This window comes from Loxodonta africana, chromosome 6, assembly GCF_030014295.1.
Source record: "Loxodonta africana isolate mLoxAfr1 chromosome 6, mLoxAfr1.hap2, whole genome shotgun sequence".
NCBI classification, from domain to species: Eukaryota; Metazoa; Chordata; class Mammalia; order Proboscidea; family Elephantidae; genus Loxodonta; species Loxodonta africana.
Window position 1 is genome coordinate 75,599,197 of NC_087347.1, and position 21,130 is coordinate 75,620,326.

The following is a 21,130-nucleotide window of genomic DNA, read 5'->3' on the forward strand; positions in this document are numbered from 1 at the left end:
AGTAGAAGAAAACGAAAAGGGCAACAACACTGCATGCAGCCTTCTTGGATATTCCTTTGAACAACTTCTGCTTACAGCTCATTGACCATCCCTTGCTGCAAGGGAAGCTGGGAAATACCATCTTTTAGCCAGGCACATTTCAACTCAGAATAAAATGTTGGGATTTTATTACTAAGGAAGGTGGGGGGATAGATTTGAATGACTATAAATACTACAGCCTTGTATTATATCTTGAAACATGGTTGAACAAATACCGCCTCCCTTTTTTTTTTTGGCTACTTTTGACCCTTGGCAGTCTTAGAGAAATTTTAGAATCTGTTTTTTCAAGCTATACCCACATAGTTTGTTGGGATTTAATTGTACCTAATTTGTGGATTAATTTTGGGAGAATGGACATATTTAAAATAATGAATGTTTTTATGAGTGAACATTGTAGTGCTCTTTTTTTTTGGTATTCTTTAACATCTTTCATAAATGTTACAATTTTCTCCATGTAGGTTTTACACATCTTTTGTTAGATTTATTTTTATTTACCTTCTTTGATGCACAAGTACATATTATCTTTTTTAAATTATAATTTGTTTCCAGAGAGTAGAAAGTCTTTTTTTGTGTAATAACCTTATGTCTAGACACCTTGTTAAAAAAAAAAAAACACCCATTTTTTATTGTGGTAAAATATGTATAGCAAAAAATTGCTGTTTTAACCGTTGGTAAGTGTGTAATAAGTGACGTTAATTACATTCATCATGTTGTATGACCATCAGCACTATTCCCAAAAGTTTTTCATCACCCCAGATAAACTCAGTACCCCTTTGGCAATAACTCCCCATCCCCCACCCCCGTAACCAGTAATAAACTTTTATCTCCTTTTCTAGATATTTCACATAACTGGGTTCATATAATATTTGTCCTTTTGTGTCTAACTTACTTTGCTTAACATAATGGCTAATCTTCTTTTTAATTTTTAATAATTTTTCTGTAGATTCCTTTGGGTTTTCTGTGTGGGTAATCATTGTCTACAAATACTTTTTTTTTCCTTTCCTAAGCCTATTTATAACTTTTATTTTTGGTCTTTCTGCTTTGGATCAGATCTTTAGTACAGTGTTAAGCAGATGTGATACTAGGCATCCTTGAGTTATTCCTAGTTTTAAAAAGAAATGTTTCTAATGTTTCACCATTAAGATATTTGTAGTAGGTTTTGGTTAAAAAAAAAAAAGTTGCTGTCTAGTCAGTTCTGATTCATGGTGACCCCATAGACCAGTGGTTCTCAAAGTGTGGTCCCTAGACCAGAAGTATCAGCATTACCAGGTTACAGAAATTTACAGGTCCCATCCAGACCTACTGACTCAGAAATTCTGGGTTGGGTCCCAGCAGTCCGTGTTTTAACAAGCCCTCGAGGTGATTCTCTTGTCACTACATTAAACTAATCAGACTCCTGAGTTTAGGCAGAGGCCATTTCTCTGAGCATGTGGCTGCTTACAGAGTGAATAAAGTTGGTCTATTGCAAAGGAAGAAGAATGGTGGGATAGTTACTGGATAGACTACTGCAGTGTCATATACAAGTTTAGTGGAGAAAAAAATTGTATTAGTTATAAAAGATGGCAGAGAACTTATATTTATTCTTAAGTTTTACTTTTATATACAGCATTTCAGTTATTTTAACCAACCAACGAGTTCTGACATCAACTACCCAGATTTAAACCAAACTTCACAGGTTAAGGGCACAGCTCTCCACAGGATTGCCCTCACTCCAGATACGAGGTGTAAGGTTGAGAGACCCAAGCCACCCTTATTACTCCCTCAGCTTCGATAATTTGCCATAACAACTCACAGAACTCAGGAAAACTCTGTACTTAGGATTACAGTTTTATTATACCAAAGGGATACAAATCAGAATCATCAAAGGGAGAGACACACAGGGCAAGATCTGGGAGGGTTCGAGATGCAAAGCTTCTGTTCTCCTCTCCCCATGGAGTCAGGATGGGTCACCTTCCTGGTACATTGATGTATGACAGTATGCAGAATATTGCCAACTAGGTGTCCATAGTTTTTATTGGGCTTTCATTACATAGGCATGATCTCCCCTCCGCAGAAGTCTGGTTGATACCAGCTGGCTCAGAGCTCCAGCCCTCCAATCACATGGCTTGTCTTTCAGGCATGGCCAGCCCCCATCCTGAGTCATGTCTCAGCATAAACCATCAGAGCCTACCAGGCTTTTAGAGATAACCTCTGAGGAACCTGGGACAAAGACCGGCCAACTTCTTTATTACACAGTAGTGTTGCCCCTATTTTAGAAATAAGAAAACTGAATTTAGATCCAAATAACTAACTTGGCCAAAGCTGTATACCTTAGAATGTGGATTTGGACTCATCGAATATGAATACAAATTCCACAGACTTTGTGCTATACAGTTAATCAACATTTAACAGTATTATCCTATGAAAAGTAGGGTTTTTTTTTTTTCCGCTTAGTGTTAACACTAGAGTATTTAAACTTATTAATAACCTGTTTCTTTATATCATTTATTCATTTTGTTAAATACATTCCTGTCTCATATACATATAAATTGTAGACCTTTTGCATTTTCTACTTACATTGTAGGCTAACTGTGATCTCAGACGGCAAATAGACGAACAACAAAAATTACTTGAAAAATACAAAGAACGATTAAATAAGTGCATATCAATGAGCAAGAAGCTTCTTATTGAAAAAGTAAGTTAAAAGTTCCAAATGCCTTCACCGATCCATTTCCCTATGTAAGCTTTTAAAATTTAAATGAATAAACTTGAGTGATGAGTCTTATTCCTTTTTTTCAGAGTACGCAAGAAAAACTGTCAAGCAGAGAGAAGAGTATGCAAGACAGATTACGCCTTGGGCACTTTACAACAGTTAGACATGGTGCTTCATTTACTGAACAATGGACAGATGGTTTTGCATTTCAGAATCTTGTCAAGTTAGTCATTTGTATATTTTTTTTTAATTTAATATTCATTTGGGTCTTCTTTGCTTTAAAAGACTTTAGATTTTGAACTGTGTTCTACATCTACTCCCTCCTTACTGTTCTTGAAATTACAGAATTTAATATATTTGAAAGGAAGATGTAAAAAAAAGTATTGAATTACAATTTTAGCTTTAACAGACTTGTTGATTAACATTTATCCATAGAGCATAATGTATTATTCTCAATAGGACTTTCCAAAATATAAACTGACTGTCTAGCTTTGTAGATGATGTTTTCGGAGGAAATTTGTTGAAAGTGTAATTTTCCTTATAAGTTTTTCTTTCTTTCTTTTTTTATATCCAGAGATTTTTCTACTTTTTCCCATTACCCAATCCATACTTCAGTGTTAATATTCAGCACTTGCCTGCCCTCTATTCCTAAGGAAAAGACAGGAACTTTTTGTCTTCTGATTCCGATATCACCACCACCATCAGCTGCCATCAAGTCATTTTCTACTCATGGCGACCCCATGTGTGTCAGAGTAAAACTGTGTTCCATAGGGTTTTCAGTGGCTGATTTTTTGGAATTAGGTTGCCAGGCCTTCTTGCCACATTCAGATATAGTAACTTATAAATCAGTTGAATTGAACATGAGGTTTTAACATTTCTGAGGCAAACTTTAAAACAAAGAAATCATTGTTACCTTATTTTCTTGAGATTAGATGATGGTAGGTAAAATTAAGTTGACTGCTTATGTATTAAAGAGCCAGGGCTTATGCTGCCTCTTTTTTGATGGAAAACTTGGAAGAACCTGAAAAGCAGAAGTGGTGTAAGCATCTGCATAAGCTTTTCCAGAGTCAATCCAGTTACAGAAAATGAAAGCAAGGCTTTATTTCACATGGTGTCACAACAGCATTGCTTTTTCAGCTGCTGGGTCCCAGGTTTTGCTACAGGACAGCCATCTTCCCGGGAGTTGTTCTCTCTCTCTCTCAGTAGATTTATTCAGCTTTTGTTGAGCACAGCTGGGCTAGATGTTAAAAAAAAAAAGACAGTGTACTTTTGATGCTACGGAGTTTGAGTTTTAATTTTGTTGGAAATGGGGAGCTTTTAAAGGTTGTTATATAGTGTGTATGATCAGAATTGAGTTTTTGAAAAAGAACTCTGTTGGTAATATGGAAATAATATTGGAAAGAGACTAAATTATTGACAGTTAAGACAGAGATAAATTGTAATTCAAAAATAAGTAGGCTTGAACTAAAATACTAACAATAAAATTGGGAAGGTGGAGATAGATTTGAGATAGAAGTCATAATCTTTGAGTATTTTATGGGCAAGAGCCTTTGCTCTAAACCCAAGATACTATTGGGTTTATATTATATATGGCATCACATCTTTCCCTAGTCCAGGAGGCTTAGGGAAGACCTCACTTAGAAAGGATTGTTCCAAATGAGACGGGAAGGATAACTACAAGTTGGTTCAAAAGGGTAGAATCATGAGGTTATAAATTTATATTGTGTGATTTTTAATAAGGTTTTTTTTTGTGTGTGTGTGTGCCTGTGTTTGTGTGTGATGTTTTAATTGTGAAAAATAATGGAAGGTTAACTGGCTTTATTTATTTGTTTTTACACAGGCAGCAAGAATGGGTGAATCAGCAAAGGGAAGATATTGAAAGGCAAAGGAAACTTCTAGCCAAACGCAAACCTCCCACAGCTAATAATTCTCAGGCACCCTCTACAAATTCTGAACCAAAACAAAGGAAAAACAAAACAGTCAATGGAGCAGAAAACGATCCCTTTGTTAGACCAAATTTACCACAACTGTAAGCCTCCATTTTAATTTTCTTTTTTTTAAGTTGTTGACAACGAGCATGAATGTTAACGGTGAATGTGATCTGAAATTAATACTTAAATAGCAAAAATAGTTATAGCCAGGAAGGAAGGCAGTATTGAAAATTTATCTGTAAATTAATAATAAGCCCAAAATACCTGAATGCTACCTTTTAAAATGGAGATCTAGCAGTTCTTTTTTAAAATGGAGACTTAGGGAAGAGGAGACCAGGATACACTCTTTCTTCCATATCTGAATGGTAAAGAATCAGTTAAAGTTCTGATTATTCTAGTTCTGAGTTCCCATTAAATATTCCTTTTCTGAGAGAATTGTGTTAATTTAATTAATGTACCTGACATTTATATATTTTTTCAATCTATGATAGCAACATTTTGGTGGGTTGTGGGTATGGTTTTTCTGCTTTCCACTTTTCTTTGTTTTCTAAATTTTCTGCATTAATGATGAATTACTCTTTATGATTTGAGAGATGAAGACTTTTTTTTTTTTAAGTAGTTACATAACTGTAGAACCCATGGAAGAGGATAGTGAAACAACATAGACCATGATTCCATCCCTCAGAAAACACCATTGTTAAAATTTTGATGCAGGTGCATCCAAACCTACATGATTTTTCTGTCCTATAAGAACTTGTATAAATTTACATGAAAAGAAAATGCATATACCCCTTTCTGCTGTTTAATGTTTTGTATACATGTGTCTGACTGTGTTGAAAGGCGGTATTTATCCACAGTTCGAATCCCATCCTCTGCTACATCAGGGGACCTCTTCTATTGATAATCCTTTTCTCTTGGATCTTCAACCTTTTGCCCTCTACCGGTTTCTTCCTTTCAAAAACCATGTAAGTGGAAAAAAAAAAAAAAACTCACTGAATTATAAATCTTCTGTCTCTGTATTCTCTGTCTTCCTCGTAACTAGATTTCTTGAGGAAGTTGCCTATGCTTGTAGTCTCTGCTGTCTCACCTTCCAGTCTCTCTTAACTGAAATTTTTTTTTAAAGATTATTAACTGTATTGATCTTAAATTTCATTGACGGTTGAGTCTTTAACTTGGCAGCTTTGAATACTGTTGACAATTACGATTTTTTCCCAAAAGACTCTTGTCTTAGTTTTTGAGTTTATCTTGTTCTCCTAATTTTCGTGTCAGCTCATCTGGTTGCATCTTCTTAAACTCTTCTATGGATATCATTTGCCCCTACTAACCTGTAAAACATAGGTGTATTTTAGGGATCTGTCCCTAGGCCATCTCACTTCTCACTCTACACATTCTCCTTGAGTATTACCTGCCCTCAGGCTTTCTATTGATGATCTGACTCCTTCTGACCTCTCTTGCCTCATCTTTGGCTATTGACCAGTGCTACCCCCACCCCACCCCAACTTTCAAACTTCATCCCATTGTCTAATTTCGGTTCATCTTCTAAGTCCCATACTAGATATTGCCTCCTCCGAAAACGCTTTCCTTACTCCTGAAGGATAGGAGTTAATGGTCACTTTGAGGTGTTTCCATAGAGCCCTGTGTCCCTTCATGCATGAGCGTTTCATTGAACTTTCATTTTCTTCTCAGTAGACCATGTTTCTAGTTTGTCACAGGTGTTTTCCTTTCTACTTGTCTTCCACGATTGCTAAGAGCCCTAACTGTAGTTTAATAATCATAGTCCTATCTCATTTCCAACCCATTATATTATATATGTTTGCTTCGAACTAACCCTGGAGTGATACTCTGTGGGTTCTTGAATTGCAAATGAAGTGATACTATGTAGCAACTTGATTAAATGTAGATTTAAATAGAGGAAAAAAAGCAGTTTTGATTTATATATAGTGAATTTTGAGTGGTAGTTTTTTAAACACAAGTTACTTACTCTATTAAGAGTTTAGGCTCTGGGGTCAGACAGAGGTGGATTCCAACCCTGACTCTTTCAGATTATGTTCTTTTGGTAAGCTGTTTTACGTCTTTGAGCCTCTGGTTCCTCACTTGTGAAAGTACCTACATCACAGTGTTAAAAGGATGAAAAAAAGTAATGCATGTAAACTACTTACATGGTTCCTGGCTCTTCACTTATTTTTAACTGCCAGCAAGATTCAGTCAGTTTTTTTGTGGAATAGCGTAAGTGGTAAAAAAAAAAAAAAAAGCATAGGTTCTGGAGTTTATATCCTTGCTTCTTAACAGCAGTAGGATCTTGGGCAAGTTATTTAACCTGTCTGCACTTAAGTAATTTCTCCCTAAATCAGAGATGATGATAGTCCATATCTCACAGAGTTGTGAAAATTCAGTGAGTTAATATATATAAAGCACTTGTAACAGTGTCTGGAATATAATGAGCACTTAATAAATGATAGCTTTTAACTAGCTAGCGTTGTTTTTGTTAGTAGATTGTTTTTTTAGGTAGTAATTTTAGTCAAAACCCCGTTGCTGTCAAGTCAGTTCTGACTCATAGCGACCCTATAGGACAGAGTAGAACTGCCCCATAGGGTTTCCAAGGAGCAGCTAGTGGATTCGAACTGCCAACCTTTTGGTTAGTAGCCGAGCTCTTAACCCCTGGACAAGAGACATGTAGTCCACCAAATAATAATTTAATGCTTTATAGAGTATATTCTCGATTTAAAATTAAAGTCGTAATGGGAAAAACAAAGTGACCTCTAGAATGTCATTAGTATAAAATATAAGGTAAAATATTCTCTGCTTACTTTGTAGTTGCCCTCTATGAAACATGAAATGTATAAGTTTGATAGATAGAATCAAAATTTGAAATATATTTAACATGAAGTCAAAATCTTGACAAAAATGTATTAATGTACAATCAGTGCAAGGATCGTTGAACCCTTATATATAGATAATAGCTATACAAACTATTTACTCTGAATAATTGAAGTGGTTTTTACTAAAGTTTTTTTAAATATATATTTTATAAAGCATTTAATTATTATTTAGTAGGCTATATGCCTCTTGTGGTAGCACAAAATTGATTTTTTTTTAATCCTGTGTGAAAATCTTCATTTCATTGGAACATTTAATTCATTTTTATTTCATGAATTATTTATTGAAGTTCAAGTTTCTATGTGTTATTTATCTTTCCTAATCTTCACCCTTTTTCATCTTTTTATTAACTTTTTTTTTGATTGATCAGATTTGTTATTTGATTCTTTTCCTCTGTTTATGTGTTTATGTACACCTGCAAGATATTATTACCATCTTGGAGAATCAGTGTTCTTGTAGACTTTACCCACATTCAAATCATCTTCGCCATTCTTCCTTCGTTCCTACATCTCTGATCTCACGTCTGGAATCATTTTACTTCTGCCTAAAGAATATCTTTGAGAATTTCTCCTTTAGTGTAAGTCTGCTGGTGGTGATACCTCTCAGATTTTGTTTTATTTTGCTTTCATTCTTGAAATATTTTTAATGGTTTCAGAATTTTAGGTTAAAAGTTATTTAAAGATATTATTCTCCTGTCTTCTGACTTGCATTATTATTATTGACGAGTCAGCTGACAGTCTGTTGAAAACAGTTTTGAATAAAGTAGAAGCAATATTTGACGATCAAGATAACTGGGAATTCAAAACAGATGAACAGTGTTACTCTACAGATTCATGAAGCCTAGCAAATCCCAAGCTGAATAAATAAAAAGAAAAAACTTACCTAGATAGTCATAATGAAATCTCAGAAAACCAAGGCAAAGAAAAAATTCTCAAAAGCATCCAGAGGGAAAGGAAATATATTGAGAATGAAAGGTTAGAAAAAGATATGTAAGTGTAAAATGGTGATAGAAGTAATAGTATCAGTACCTGTCTAACTTGAGGGAGGATAATGTGAATCAAGATCAGCCAAAGGCTGATCCCTATGAGGTGGAAGTCAGACATAACCTCCACGCCCCAACCTTTTTACCAATTCTGGCACCAGCTGTCCTTCCCATGGCACTTTCCACTTCTTTGCTGGGTTTGATAATCCTTTTCAGTGGCCACACAGAACACGTAGAGCATATTTACAGTTAAGAGGTTTATTAAGGAATAACTCAGGATCAGGATCAACAGGCTACAACTCAGGAATCAGGACGAGGAAGTATGTAGGCAGAGTCTCCCTTCTTCAGTGCAAGACAGCTCTCTCAGCCCCCTCAGGCAAGGCTCCTCTCACCCGCCTCAGGCCAGGTTTCTCTTGGCCCTGTCATCTATCACCACTGGCTTTGCTGCTGGGCCCCTCCCAGGGCTGTCAGCACCAGTTCTGCCACTGAGCCAGTTCTTGGCCTCTTACAGTCTTCAGCGTTAAAGTCCTTGACCAGTGTTACAGCTCTTTAAAGAGGTTTCTTTCCTCTTCTCTCTCTTTCTGCTTCTTCTTTCTGCTTTCTTCCTCCTGTTTCTCCAGTTTCTTTTCTTCTTGCTTTTTTCTGTCTCACATTCCTTCTGTGGGGCTGGCTGCTTACACAACTCCTTGTCAATTTCAAGGCCTGGCACTCCCACCAGGGCCACAAACTGACCAGTCCCCTCACGGTAGGCTACACATACTTTATTTGCATAGTGGGTGTTGCTGGGGTACAACTCACCTCATTTGCATAGTCTGTTGACCAATCCCTGCAAGATGCATAGCAATCACAGGGCAAGCTGCAGGCCGGGACCAGCCAAAAAGTATCAAAAACTAGTTGTTCACAGCTTACCCAGGAAATGTCAGTCAACCTGGACAAAAGTAACAACCCCTCTGAGGTAGAAAACTAGAACAGGGTTTACAGGGGAAAATCTCTCAAGTTGTTTTTCCAAAGAACCAAGTCAAAAGGCCACATAAACTCATTTTACCACAACCAGGCAAACCACAAGCAAAAGAAGCCCGTATTAAATCAAATGTAGTAAAATTTAAGGCAAAAAAACATAAGAAATAAAGTTATTATTCATAGTTATAAAACATTCAAATCACCAGAAGGCTATAATTTTACATGTGTATGCATCTAACAACATGGCCTCGAGATAGGTAAAAATTAGTAGGACTGTAGAAAGATATGGTCAGATCTACAAATCACAATGGGAGATTTAAGCACACACATATCAGTAATACATAGAACGTGTAGATACATACAAAGCAGTGCAAAACAGAATACATAGTGCAAGCACAGAAGATTTTAGTGGGATTGACAAATTTAATGGACTATAGAGCACCACCCAACACCTGTACAATAGACATCGTTTTAAACATGAAATGTATATAAAAATTGATCATATGTTAGATCATAAAGGAAGTCTTAAGTAATTTCAGAGGATTGAAAGAATTTGTATCAGATTGGCATTGTTTCTTCCTTAAATATTTGGTAGAGCTTACATATGAAATGTAAAGGATTAGAATCATACAGAATATTTTCTCTGACCACAGTGGTGGAGTTAAGCTAGCTAGAAATCAGTAACAAAAAAATAGCAGAAAAATCTCAGTGGAAATGAGAACATATTTTTGAAGTATATGTTAGTGAAAGTGCTGCATAGAAAAACTTGTGAGATACATCTTGAAACAGTGTACCATCTAATTAATTCCCATTCTGGGTGTCAGGGAAGGACTGTGTTCCAAAAGGTTTCCAGTGGCAGATTCCTTTCTATTCCTCGTTTTCATAGGCTCTTCAAAAGCAGACTAGTCTTACCAACACCCCCCCTCCCAATTTAAAAATTTTAATCCTCAATGCATGGCTCATAGTTGAATGTTCAGTAAAAGTTTGCTAAATTCAGGTAAATAAATGGGCTATGTTACTATGTATTTTTTTTCTTAAGTGTCTGTAATAATCTATTTATCATACCTTATAATCCTTAAACCTGAAACTTCAGGTTTATATCCTGCTTAAAGAGAATATGTCCCTAGAGAATTGACCACCAAATTTGTTTAAAATTAATGTTTCCTGTTTTCTGGAATTCTGCTAGTTATTTCCACTACTGTGGTCCCACATTTTTATTAAGCTATTGTAAAACAGTTTTTTAAATTAAAAATAAAGTTCTCATTCACTCAGACTTACTATAGAAGATTATCAAGAGTTAATTAAGCCTTATGTTTGGGCTTTAAATTTCTTAACTTTTTAAATAAAACTTTTATATAAATCTATTAAACAGCTTTATGTATTTAGAAGTTTTAGCATGTTCCTAAATAAATATGCATGTATGTATGTACATGTGTACATAACAAAATAATTCAGTCTGTTTTCATCAAATATGATTCATATAGGGAGAGATTGGGCTGCATCTTTGCACTATCTGTGAATAAAAGATTTGCCAGGTAACTTAACCAAGTGACCCGCTTAAGAGGATATACGTTTTTCAGGTATCCTAAAATCATGTCATAAAAATAATTGATGTGGTAATTAAAAACCGAGCCCTGGTGGCACAGTGGTTAAGAACTACAGCTGCTGACCAAAAGGTCAGCAGTTCAGATCCACCAGCTGCTCCTTGGAAACCTTATGTGGCAGTTCTACTCTGTCCTATACGGTCACTATGAGTTGGAATTGACTTGATGGTAACGGGTTTGGTTTTTTGGTTTAAGGTTAACATCATCCTAGCTTAGCTCTTTTCATTATGTGTAATAAAATACTATTTCTCTAAGGAAGAATGTCCCAATTTTTTTTTATCTAAATACATAAGTTTCTTTTTAAAAACATTTAATTCCTAATAGGGAAATACAGAGAAACGTAAGAAATGACTCTTTCGGCCTTTTGGAGATTCTTAACCTGAAATCTATGAACCACAAAATTATGCATATATGAAATTTTTTGAGAAGAGTGTTTATAACTTTCTTTAAACTTTTTAAGATATCCATGATCATAAAATGGTAAGAACCACTGCCCTAGAAAGTCAGTAGCCTAGTATTTAGTATTATCTATAAAATTGGCTTATTAATGCTTAATGTAGTTTCTACTGAATTTTCAGAACCAAGCAGAGATATTATTAAATATATTTTTATACTATTTGAAGCTTAATGTAGTCTTAGTAGTAGTAATCAAAATGCTGTAATAGCAAAGTTCTGTTGCTGAAATTTACCATTAGTCTTTAGTGAGAGTTGTGTGTGTTTGATATCAGGATTAGACCTATGAGATAATGCTCTAAGTCAAAGCTTTTGAAATCATTGAAGGAGAGGGAGTTACTTGCGTGCATCTGCTTTAGGGATGTGAATGATTTATATCTGAACCACAATACATACGTATGTTAGCAACTAGTACTAAAAGTACTATTAAAGCAAATGTGCGTTATATTATGCTATAATATTAACTCAACAAGACTCAACAAACTAAAAAACCGTGGAGCTAATTAACATTAGTCATTAAATCACAATAATAGTAGCAATTGAAAACCACTGTCAACTCAAGATAACAAAATATCCTTCCCCCAGATTGCAGACATTCCAGCCATCTGCATGTCCATGAACTTTGCATGATAACCAAACTTTGTTTCATTTTTATTTTGCTTTAAGTGAAAGTTTACAAACCAAGTCAGTCTCTCATACAAAAACTTGTATACAGCTTGCTATATACTCCTAGTTGCTCTCCCTCTGATGAGACTCCTTCCCTCAACTCTCTATTTTTGTGTCCATTCAGCCCTCTTCTGCACCGCTCTGCCCTCTCATCTCTTCTCCAGACAGAAGCAGCCCACATAGTCTCGTGTGTCTATTTCATCCAGGAAGCTGACTCTTCACCAGTATCATTTTCTGTCCCATAGTCCAGTCCAATTTCTGTCTGAAAAGTTGGCTTTGGGAATGATTCCTGTCTTGGGCTAACAGAAGGTCTCAGGACCATGACCTCTGGGGTCCTTTTAGTCTCGACTGAGACCATTAAGTCTGGTCTTTTTATAAGAATTTGGGGTCTGCATCCCACTGTTCTCTTCCTCTCTCAGGGGTTCTCTGTTGTATTCCCTGCCAGCACAGTCATCAGTTGTAGCCAGGCACCATCTAGTTCTTCTGGGCTCGGGATGATGTAGTCTCTGGTTTATGTAGCCCGTTCAGTCTCTTGGGCTCATAATTAACTTGTGTCCTGGGTGTTCGTAATTCTCCTTTGCTCCAGGTGGGTTGAGACCAATTGATGCATCTTAGATGGCCGCTTGCTAGTGTTTAATACCCCAGACACCACTCTCCACAGTGGGATGCAGAATGTTTTCTTAATAGATTTTATTATGCCAGTTGATTTAAATGTCCCCTGAAACCATGGTCCCCAAACCCCTGCCCCTGCTACGCTGGCCTTCAAAGCATTCAGTATATTCAGGAAACTTTTTTGCTTTTGGTTTAATCTAGTTGTGCTGACCTCTCCTGTATTGTGTTTGTCTTTACCGTCACCTAAAATTAGTGAAAACCCCTCTCCCTCCCTGCCTCCCCGCTCTCATAACCATTGAAGAATATTTTCTTCTTTGTTTAAACTGTTTTTTGAGTTCTTAAAATAGTGGTCTCATACAATATTTGCCTTTTTGCAACTGACTAATTTCGCTCAGCATAATGCCTTCCAGATTCCTCCATGTTAGGAAATGTTTCACGGATTCATCATTGTTCTTTATCGATGCCTAGTATTCCATTGTGTGAATGTACCATAATTTATTTATCCTTTCATCCGTTGTTGGCACCTTGGTTGCTTCCATCTTTTTACTATTGTAAACAGTGCTGCTATGAACATGGGTGTGCATATATCTATTTGTGTAAAGGCTTATTTCTCTAGGATATGTTCTAAGGAGTGGGATTGCTGTATCATATGGTAGTTCTATTTCTAGCTGTTTAAGGAAGTGCCAAATCGATTTCCAAAGTGGTTGTACCATTTTACATTCCCACCAGCAGTATAAGTGTTCCAGTCTCTCCACAACCTCTCCAACATTTATTATTTTGTGTTTTTTGGATTAATGCCAAAAAACTGATAAATGGCCTCAATGTCATAAGTAAAAATCAAAGTACAGAATTATATTTCTGCAGAGAAAGCAAAAATATATATTTTAAAATATTTGTTCTGAACCACTTATCCTATGGACTATCAGTGGGCCTAAAACCATACCTTCAAAATAGGAAATTATGATATTATTATACACGTAACTAAATTTTTATCGGTTGCTTATATGCATATGCAGAAACGGTTTGCTGTAATTCCTACAGTTTTTTACTGGGTTAGTTTAGATATGACCACTTTTAGTTTCAAACCTCACTGTCTTCTCTCTCTTTTTCTCAATCCTGCAGCATTTATTCTCTGAATTTTCTGTAAACAATTGCTGTAGCTATCAATTATTGCTATAGTCAGTTTGATAAAATCCATTGGTTGTGTTAGCAGAAGACAGAATAGAAAGGATTTAATTTAAAATGTTAAGATGTTTCTAGTGGACTACTAACTGTGTTTCTTAGAGTTTATTTGTTTCTTTGGATCCCTTTCTTTAGAATTAGTAAATTTAAGTACCATCTAAAAAAAAAAATAGCACTTACAGGAAATGTTCCTGAGTGCTTGAACCAGCCCTAAATAAGTCACACCTGGGTTAGGAGCTTAACCATATCTCCTCAGAGTACATAAGTGAGTGAATGAAGAAGGGCATGCAGTGTGGTAGATAAAAGTAATTCTTGCAAAATCAGGGTATGAAATCGAAGTTCTTTTGTTGTGGATCGATTTTTTTTTTTTTCTTTATCACAAAACAAAATCATTTTTTCTTAGGCAATGTTATAAAATGAATATATCATGTTATGGTTCTGCATACATTAAACTGATCATTTTTTGAAGTTTCTAAGAGTATTTGAAAAATTGGTGAAATAACCATAAAACACTTCCAAGATTAACGTTTTATGTCTATCCATTTAATTAATAGTTTGAAGAATAAGATTTGGTCTTTTGGCTGCAGTTTTACCATTTCTTTATCTTGCTGATTCACTCCCAATATAGTGAAGCAAGAAGATTAAAATGTCTTTCGTTGGAATTTAACATTCTTCCTTAGTGTGTGTGTGTGTGTGTTTTAAACTGGTGCTCACACTGGACTGACTCCCTGTGCAGTGATTTCCCGTTACTCTTAGAGTAAAATTCAAATTTTTCACTTGGCTTGCAAGTCTGTACGGGATCTGTCTCTCGCTTTCCTCTCCTGCTACTCCGTCTCTGTGACTGTATTCCAGGTGATGCTTGCTTATATGGCAAACTTGTTCCCACCTTTGGATCTTTGTACTTGCTGTAAACTGTGTCTAGAATACATTCCCCCAAGTTCTGTCGTGGTTATCTTTTTGACATTTAGATCAAAGGCCACCTCCCTAATACCAGGCCCAAAATAATGTAGTACAGCCAGTCGTTATCACATCACCCTTTTTTGTTTTCTTCATAACATGTACTGTTATTTGTAATTATTTCTTTATTAAATTGTTTGTCTACTTTTCTATCCTCACTACAGGGTGTAAGCTCAGACTAAAATGTAAGGAGAAATTGTCTTGATTTTTGCTGCATCCTTAGGATATAGAATATCACTTGGCACATAGTATTCAATAAATAGTTGTTGAATAAATGATACAGTTAATTATTCCGTCTATAATAGCAAATATATTGTGAAGAATATCTTAAATAATATTTGGCTTATATATTTTAGACTGAAAGCTGTCAGTATTTTAGCATTTTTATTCAGATAATTTTACCCCATTTTTCTGGCTGTTAATAAGAAATAATAGTATTAATCTTAATATCTAGAATTACAATTTCATTTTTGACAGGTTGACTTTGGCAGAATATCATGAACAGGAAGAAATTTTCAAACTTAGACTAGGACAACTCAAAAAGGTATGTGAAGCAAATGCTGTATTTTTAGCTTAAATTGTTACCAGGGGTTGTGGAGAGCTGTGTTGTAGGTCTCTTATTTAAGGAGCCAAAATTTAAGAAAGATCCCAAATTAAAAACTTCGGACCCCCCCCGCCAAAAAAAAGTGGGGGGGGGCGGGGGCATTAATGTTGCATTTTTATGTTGAGCATATTAAAATGATACTCCTTTACCTTGCAGCAACTTAAAAACATTGTGATGCTGATATACCTTGTCCCTATGATGACAGAGCAATTTCTGGCCAGACCCCCAGGGTCTCTAGATTACTCTGTTTAAATACCACCTTGTAGTAAAAAATGCTTCATTAAGACCAAATATAAAATTCCATGTTGTTTGTGTCCATTTTGTAATAAATTGTAATATATGAGCACTCTTTTCTTTGGCTTAATTTTTAAGCTGTTGGACGCTCGATGAAATGTTTCAATTAAAATATGTACATGGGAAAATTTCAAAGAACCGAGTCCTCAGTAGTAGTATAAAGTGATACAATTTAGAAAAATGTTGCTATGTGTTATTATAGTAAATTTTTATAATGTATAACTTTGTACTTTGTAAACTGTGAAACTGTAACCAGTCCATTGTTTTTTACAGCTCTTAATTTTAGTTCAGACCGTTTCAAAGAAGTAATAATAACAGAATAGATTTTCCCCCTTAAAATGTGGGTACTGACGAACTTGTAAAATTCTTTTTCTTTGACCCAGTTTTTATTCTGATTCCTTTGGCAGGTTATTTAAAATTTTTAATAGGTTAAGTTATAGGTAAAATTGAGCTGGTAAACAAATTGAATTAAGGTAATATCTGTTATGTCATCTGCCTGGGGTAGGGTGAGGTAGAGCAGAGAAACCCATTCTGGTAGCAACTACTATCACTATATAATAATTTTTAGAATGTTATCAGCACACTGGGGACCCCTTTAATTATAAGGAACAGAAAAAAATTGTTTTGTATATATATACACACACATACCAAAGCAGTTGCTGTCAAGTTGATTCTGATTCATGGTGACTCCATGTATGTCAGAGTAGACCTGTGCTTTGTAGGGTTTTCAATGGCTGATTTTTTTGGAAGTAGATTGCCAGGATTTTCTTCCAGGGCACCACTCATTTGCATTAGTGTTCTTTACTGTGCCATAGCTGTCTGTACCGTGCTCAGAAAAGCTTTTAACCTAAACTCCTTGAACAGCGAATTCCAAAATGATTTATTTTGGCCTTTTTTTTTTTTTTTTAAGTCTTTCCTTTTTGTTCTGTTAAAGTTATTTACAATTTCTTCTGCTCTTTGAGATATGGTTGGCAACTTCAGTATATTCTATATAAACGATGGAGCTATCATGGAACTACAGAAGGGAAGAAGGAATTCTGTAGTACAGAACGAGTCACAAGTATCTGCCTATTTAAGCTGTTTTTTTGATAATGAATTCATAGGGACCTATACTTAATATTGCATATATCTCAAACTCATTTCCATCAGGTAAATTTTGATTCGTGGAGACCCCATGTGTTAACAGAGTAGAACTGCTCCATAGGGTTTTCTTGGCTGTAATCTTTATAGGAACAGGTGGCTAGGCCTTTTTCCTACGGTGCCTCTTGATGGGTTCAAACCACTAACCTTTAGGCTAGAAGACAAGTGCAATCAGCTTGTACCACCTGTATAAAGATTTACCAATTATTTTCTAACCTGCCTTTTGTGATGCTGGGATACTAAGTATATACTTAGAAGTTTGACTGGAGGGTTGTTTACACATATAATAGCAAATTTTAAATTACTCTTTCTAATGATGGCATTTTACATGTGTGCCTTACTTAATGAATACCTGTTACATAAAATCTGATGTTATAAAGCTGTTAAATTAGGAATTGGCTGTTTGAATTGAGAAGAATACTTAACTTTTGAAAAGACTTCATAGGAGGGTTTTTTTGTTTTTGATTTTGTTGGTTGAAGGTTGATTTTAAGGCTTTCCTGGTACTTTGAAGATACCTGGTTTCTATGAAACACTTCTGTTTTCTAACGGGAGGTATACTTCAGTATCAAATATTATGGTAGCATTTGTAAACTCTTCTGGAATACAACACCTTCTCTTCTGACCTTCATATTAGCTTCTTTCTCAGTGTTTGACTTACACGTTTTCTGTACTTACTCATTCTTTCTTAGTAACTGTCCCCCGTCATCTTTTTTTCTCTTTCTATTCAGCTTTTATCACATTTACTGCACAGTGAGAGCAGTCTCAGATTTCTAACTTTATCTTCTTCTTAAGCAGTTTACAACATAACTTTTCTTTGACGGCCATAATGAATATTTCGGGAGAGGGGATGAACTAATAATGCTGAACATACTCTCGTGTCTTGAGTTCTCACATTCTTTAGGAAAAAATGAATAATGAATGCATTATAAAGAAAGTTGCTAGTGATATATACAAAGGAAAAAAATTGAGCAAGTAGTGTCACCTTAGAGCACAAATAAATAGCATTTGCCTGCTTACTGCTGGGTATTAAAATTTTGAGTTGTACCATTAAAAAATAATTAGCAATGTTACATGTTTTTAAAATTAAGTTATTTGGCATGCTAAACCATAGGCAGAAAATGGGTTAATAAAAATAGACCATTCAGTTTTCTACAAAAGAGGTAGATTGGACAGACTTTTAACATAGAGAACAGACTTGAATCAAGAGGAAAGGTATTACCACTTCTGTCTTATCAGCTCTCTATACTCCTGGGTTCAATAAACTGTACCCCAGCTTGTAACTCTGTAGCTTCTGCCACAGGCTGGATCTGAACTCTGAGTATTCGATGTTCATGTAATCTGTACAGAAAATTAACTTTGGGTATGTTAAGTTTAGGGCATTTGATTTCGAGTCTGGCGTACTCTTTCTTGCATTAGCAGAAAGGGCAGCACAGAGGGAAGTGGCTAGCTCCCTGTCCACAGCAGAACACCTTGGGAGAGCCTGTGCAGGGGCACCCATAATTGAAGACATAGAGAGCCCCCCAGTTTCGCCAGAGGAGAGTCGAACCCCACCACTTATGTTAGCATCTCCAACCAGCTAAACCCCTCCCCCACACATGCATATTAAATTAGTGTTTGACTCACTTTCTTGCTCTCACTTTCCCTTTAATAAACTCTTAAAGTTAAGCAAAATTATAGATGAAATTTGTTAACAATGAAGGAGAAAACTTACATGGAGGAAGCCCATGCTGTATGGCTATATGGACATAAGAGAATAAAAGGCCTGTTTACTTTTTCTTGAAATGGGTAATATATGACATGCATTGCATTTTATAGTGTTAATTGTAATAATAATTGAACAGGTAAACTGAAATATGAAAAGGTATGTTAACATTTAATAAACGGTAGAATTAACATGGAATAAGTATTGAGTTCAGTTCACATTGTATGCTGCCCCATAGGTTTAGAAATACTGGTTTAAGACATGAGAGTCAGGCAGAAGCCTGCAAAAGTAAGTAGTATGGCTAAAATAAATAGGTGTTGCTAGTTATCACCAAAAAGTAAATGTAAACTTGGTTAAGGACTTAACCAGTTTTGTCTTATAAGGTTAGGAAAATCACTGTCCAGTGTCACTTTTTTTAATATATCAGGAATTTTTATTTAACATTTGCTGTTTTATTTAATATCAGTTTATGCAATCATTGCAATTTATAAACACTTTTACATACTGTGTCCCTGGACAGTCATAAGTGTCTTGAGCCAGGTTTTATCCCTACATTACAGATGTGGTTACTGAGGATCAGAGAGTTAACTGTAATCCCTGACATTTGCCAGGGCTGTATCCGCAGGGGAAACCCTGGCGGCGTAGTGGTTAAGCGCTATGGCTGCTTATCAAAGGGTCGGCAGTTTGAATCCGCCAGGTGCTCCTTGGAAACTCTATGGGGGCAGTTCTACTCTGTCCTACAGGGTCGCTATGAGTCAGAATCGACTCGACAGCACTGGGATTTTGGTTTTCATCCTCTGAGTGACTTATTTCCACACACTGCCTGATACAGGCATGATTAAATTCCTGTTTCAGCAGAATTACATAATACTGCATTTTATGGCATACATACATTTGAAGTACTTTTGACGTTTTAGCCATTCTTGAGTGAACATTTTTGTTAACTTGAAATGCCAAGGTCTTCTACATGCTTTTCTGAAATAACACAGCCAGTAAGTGACAAAGCCAGAATTGGACTCTTTTCTCCTATTTCAATAAGTATACCCATACTCTTTAGATATTCAGAAAAATTAAATCACTTGTAGTTTTCTTTGTATTTTTCTTAGAATACTGGAGGGATTTATTTTATCCTTAAGTCTTTTTGGAAACAGTTTTAAATTAATTATCAGTTTTTTACAGACATACATTCTCTCTCTCTCACATATTATCTTCCTTGGGAATTATGTTAGTGACTGTTGTATCATTTAGAATGTTTATTACTAGGTTGATTTTCACTCTAAGTTTATTTTTGAAGGTCAACAGAAAAAGTACTTTTTTTGTACAAGTGTCAATACTCTTGAAACAATTTTACCTTTATATATCATAAGGATTTCATAGAATACAACTGAGTAGTAAAATACATGGAGAATATACAAATTATTCCTGAAAAAGGAAAAATAAGTTTCTTTGTTACCAGTAATTATGCGTATACTTTCCAACTGTCATTTATTAAAAACTTGTCTTTGCAAAGGGAATCATTTCAAATCTTTACAAGGTTGTTCCTTTCAGGCAAAGCTGTTAGCTCTCCCGTTCTATGTGCCTGTGCCACATGTGGAGTCTGTGGCTTTAAGGAAACTAACAAACCATATACCAGTTTGCTTTTATTATTGTTCCTGTGCAACGAACGTTCTTTGTAATACATTCTCTCCATAGTCATCATAACGTTTAAAAGGTACAAGTTACCAATCATAATGCCCGTTTGGTGAGAAAACAAGAGTTTGGAAAGTTATCAGGATCAATAAACTATGTGTCACCACTCCTTGTTACTGAGATTTGTGAAGTGAACAGCCTGTGAACACAGCATATGTGTTGGTCTTTATTTGCTAGTCTTCAAGATTTGTCATCTTCTTGATTTTAAATATTTGATTAGTTGGAGAGAATGCATATAGAAGGTTTGATATCTCCATGTGGGATATTAAATAACATGGTAGGAACTGGCTTTAATATATGAGTTTGTGTGTATGTGTGTGTTGATATATAAGCCCTGAATATAAGTGCCAGAAGTTTTATTGAAAAAACATAACCAATTTGTAATTGAAACAGGATTAGTCAAGAACCATCAACAGCAACACAAATGTATCTTTGCAGCCGAAGGAATCAGCTAAACAATTTTCAGTCACCTCAATCTACTAAAACAAAAATCGCATCCAACATGCCACCTGACACCATTTCTTTCTCTCTCTCTCCTTTGCTCCTTGCGATGTGGCATTCATCTCTCCTTGTGCCTCCGTTCTGAAGAGATAACAATATAGCAACAACTCTGCCACTGAAATCCTGTTCTCTGATCGATATTGGCACCTGCAAAGAGAAACAACCAGTATCAGGCAGCAGCAACATCAGTATTAATCTTCCATGATGAAATCTTTACAGGTCAAGAACAAGTACACAGCTCTTT

The 21,130-nt window shown here is 35.5% G+C and overlaps 1 protein-coding gene across 2 annotated transcripts in view; it reads left to right on the forward strand.

Moving 5' to 3' along the window:
- TLK1 (tousled like kinase 1) overlaps window positions 1-21,130 on the forward strand; it is a 136,693-nt gene that overhangs the window by 92,986 nt on the left and 22,577 nt on the right. For both annotated transcript variants that reach the window (XM_064287010.1, XM_023542860.2), the window contains exons 9-12: window positions 2,603-2,713; window positions 2,818-2,954; window positions 4,572-4,760; window positions 15,433-15,499. In XM_064287010.1, coding sequence (XP_064143080.1) covers window positions 2,603-2,713; window positions 2,818-2,954; window positions 4,572-4,760; window positions 15,433-15,499 — 504 coding nt within the window. The remainder of the gene's footprint in view (window positions 1-2,602; window positions 2,714-2,817; window positions 2,955-4,571; window positions 4,761-15,432; window positions 15,500-21,130) is intronic.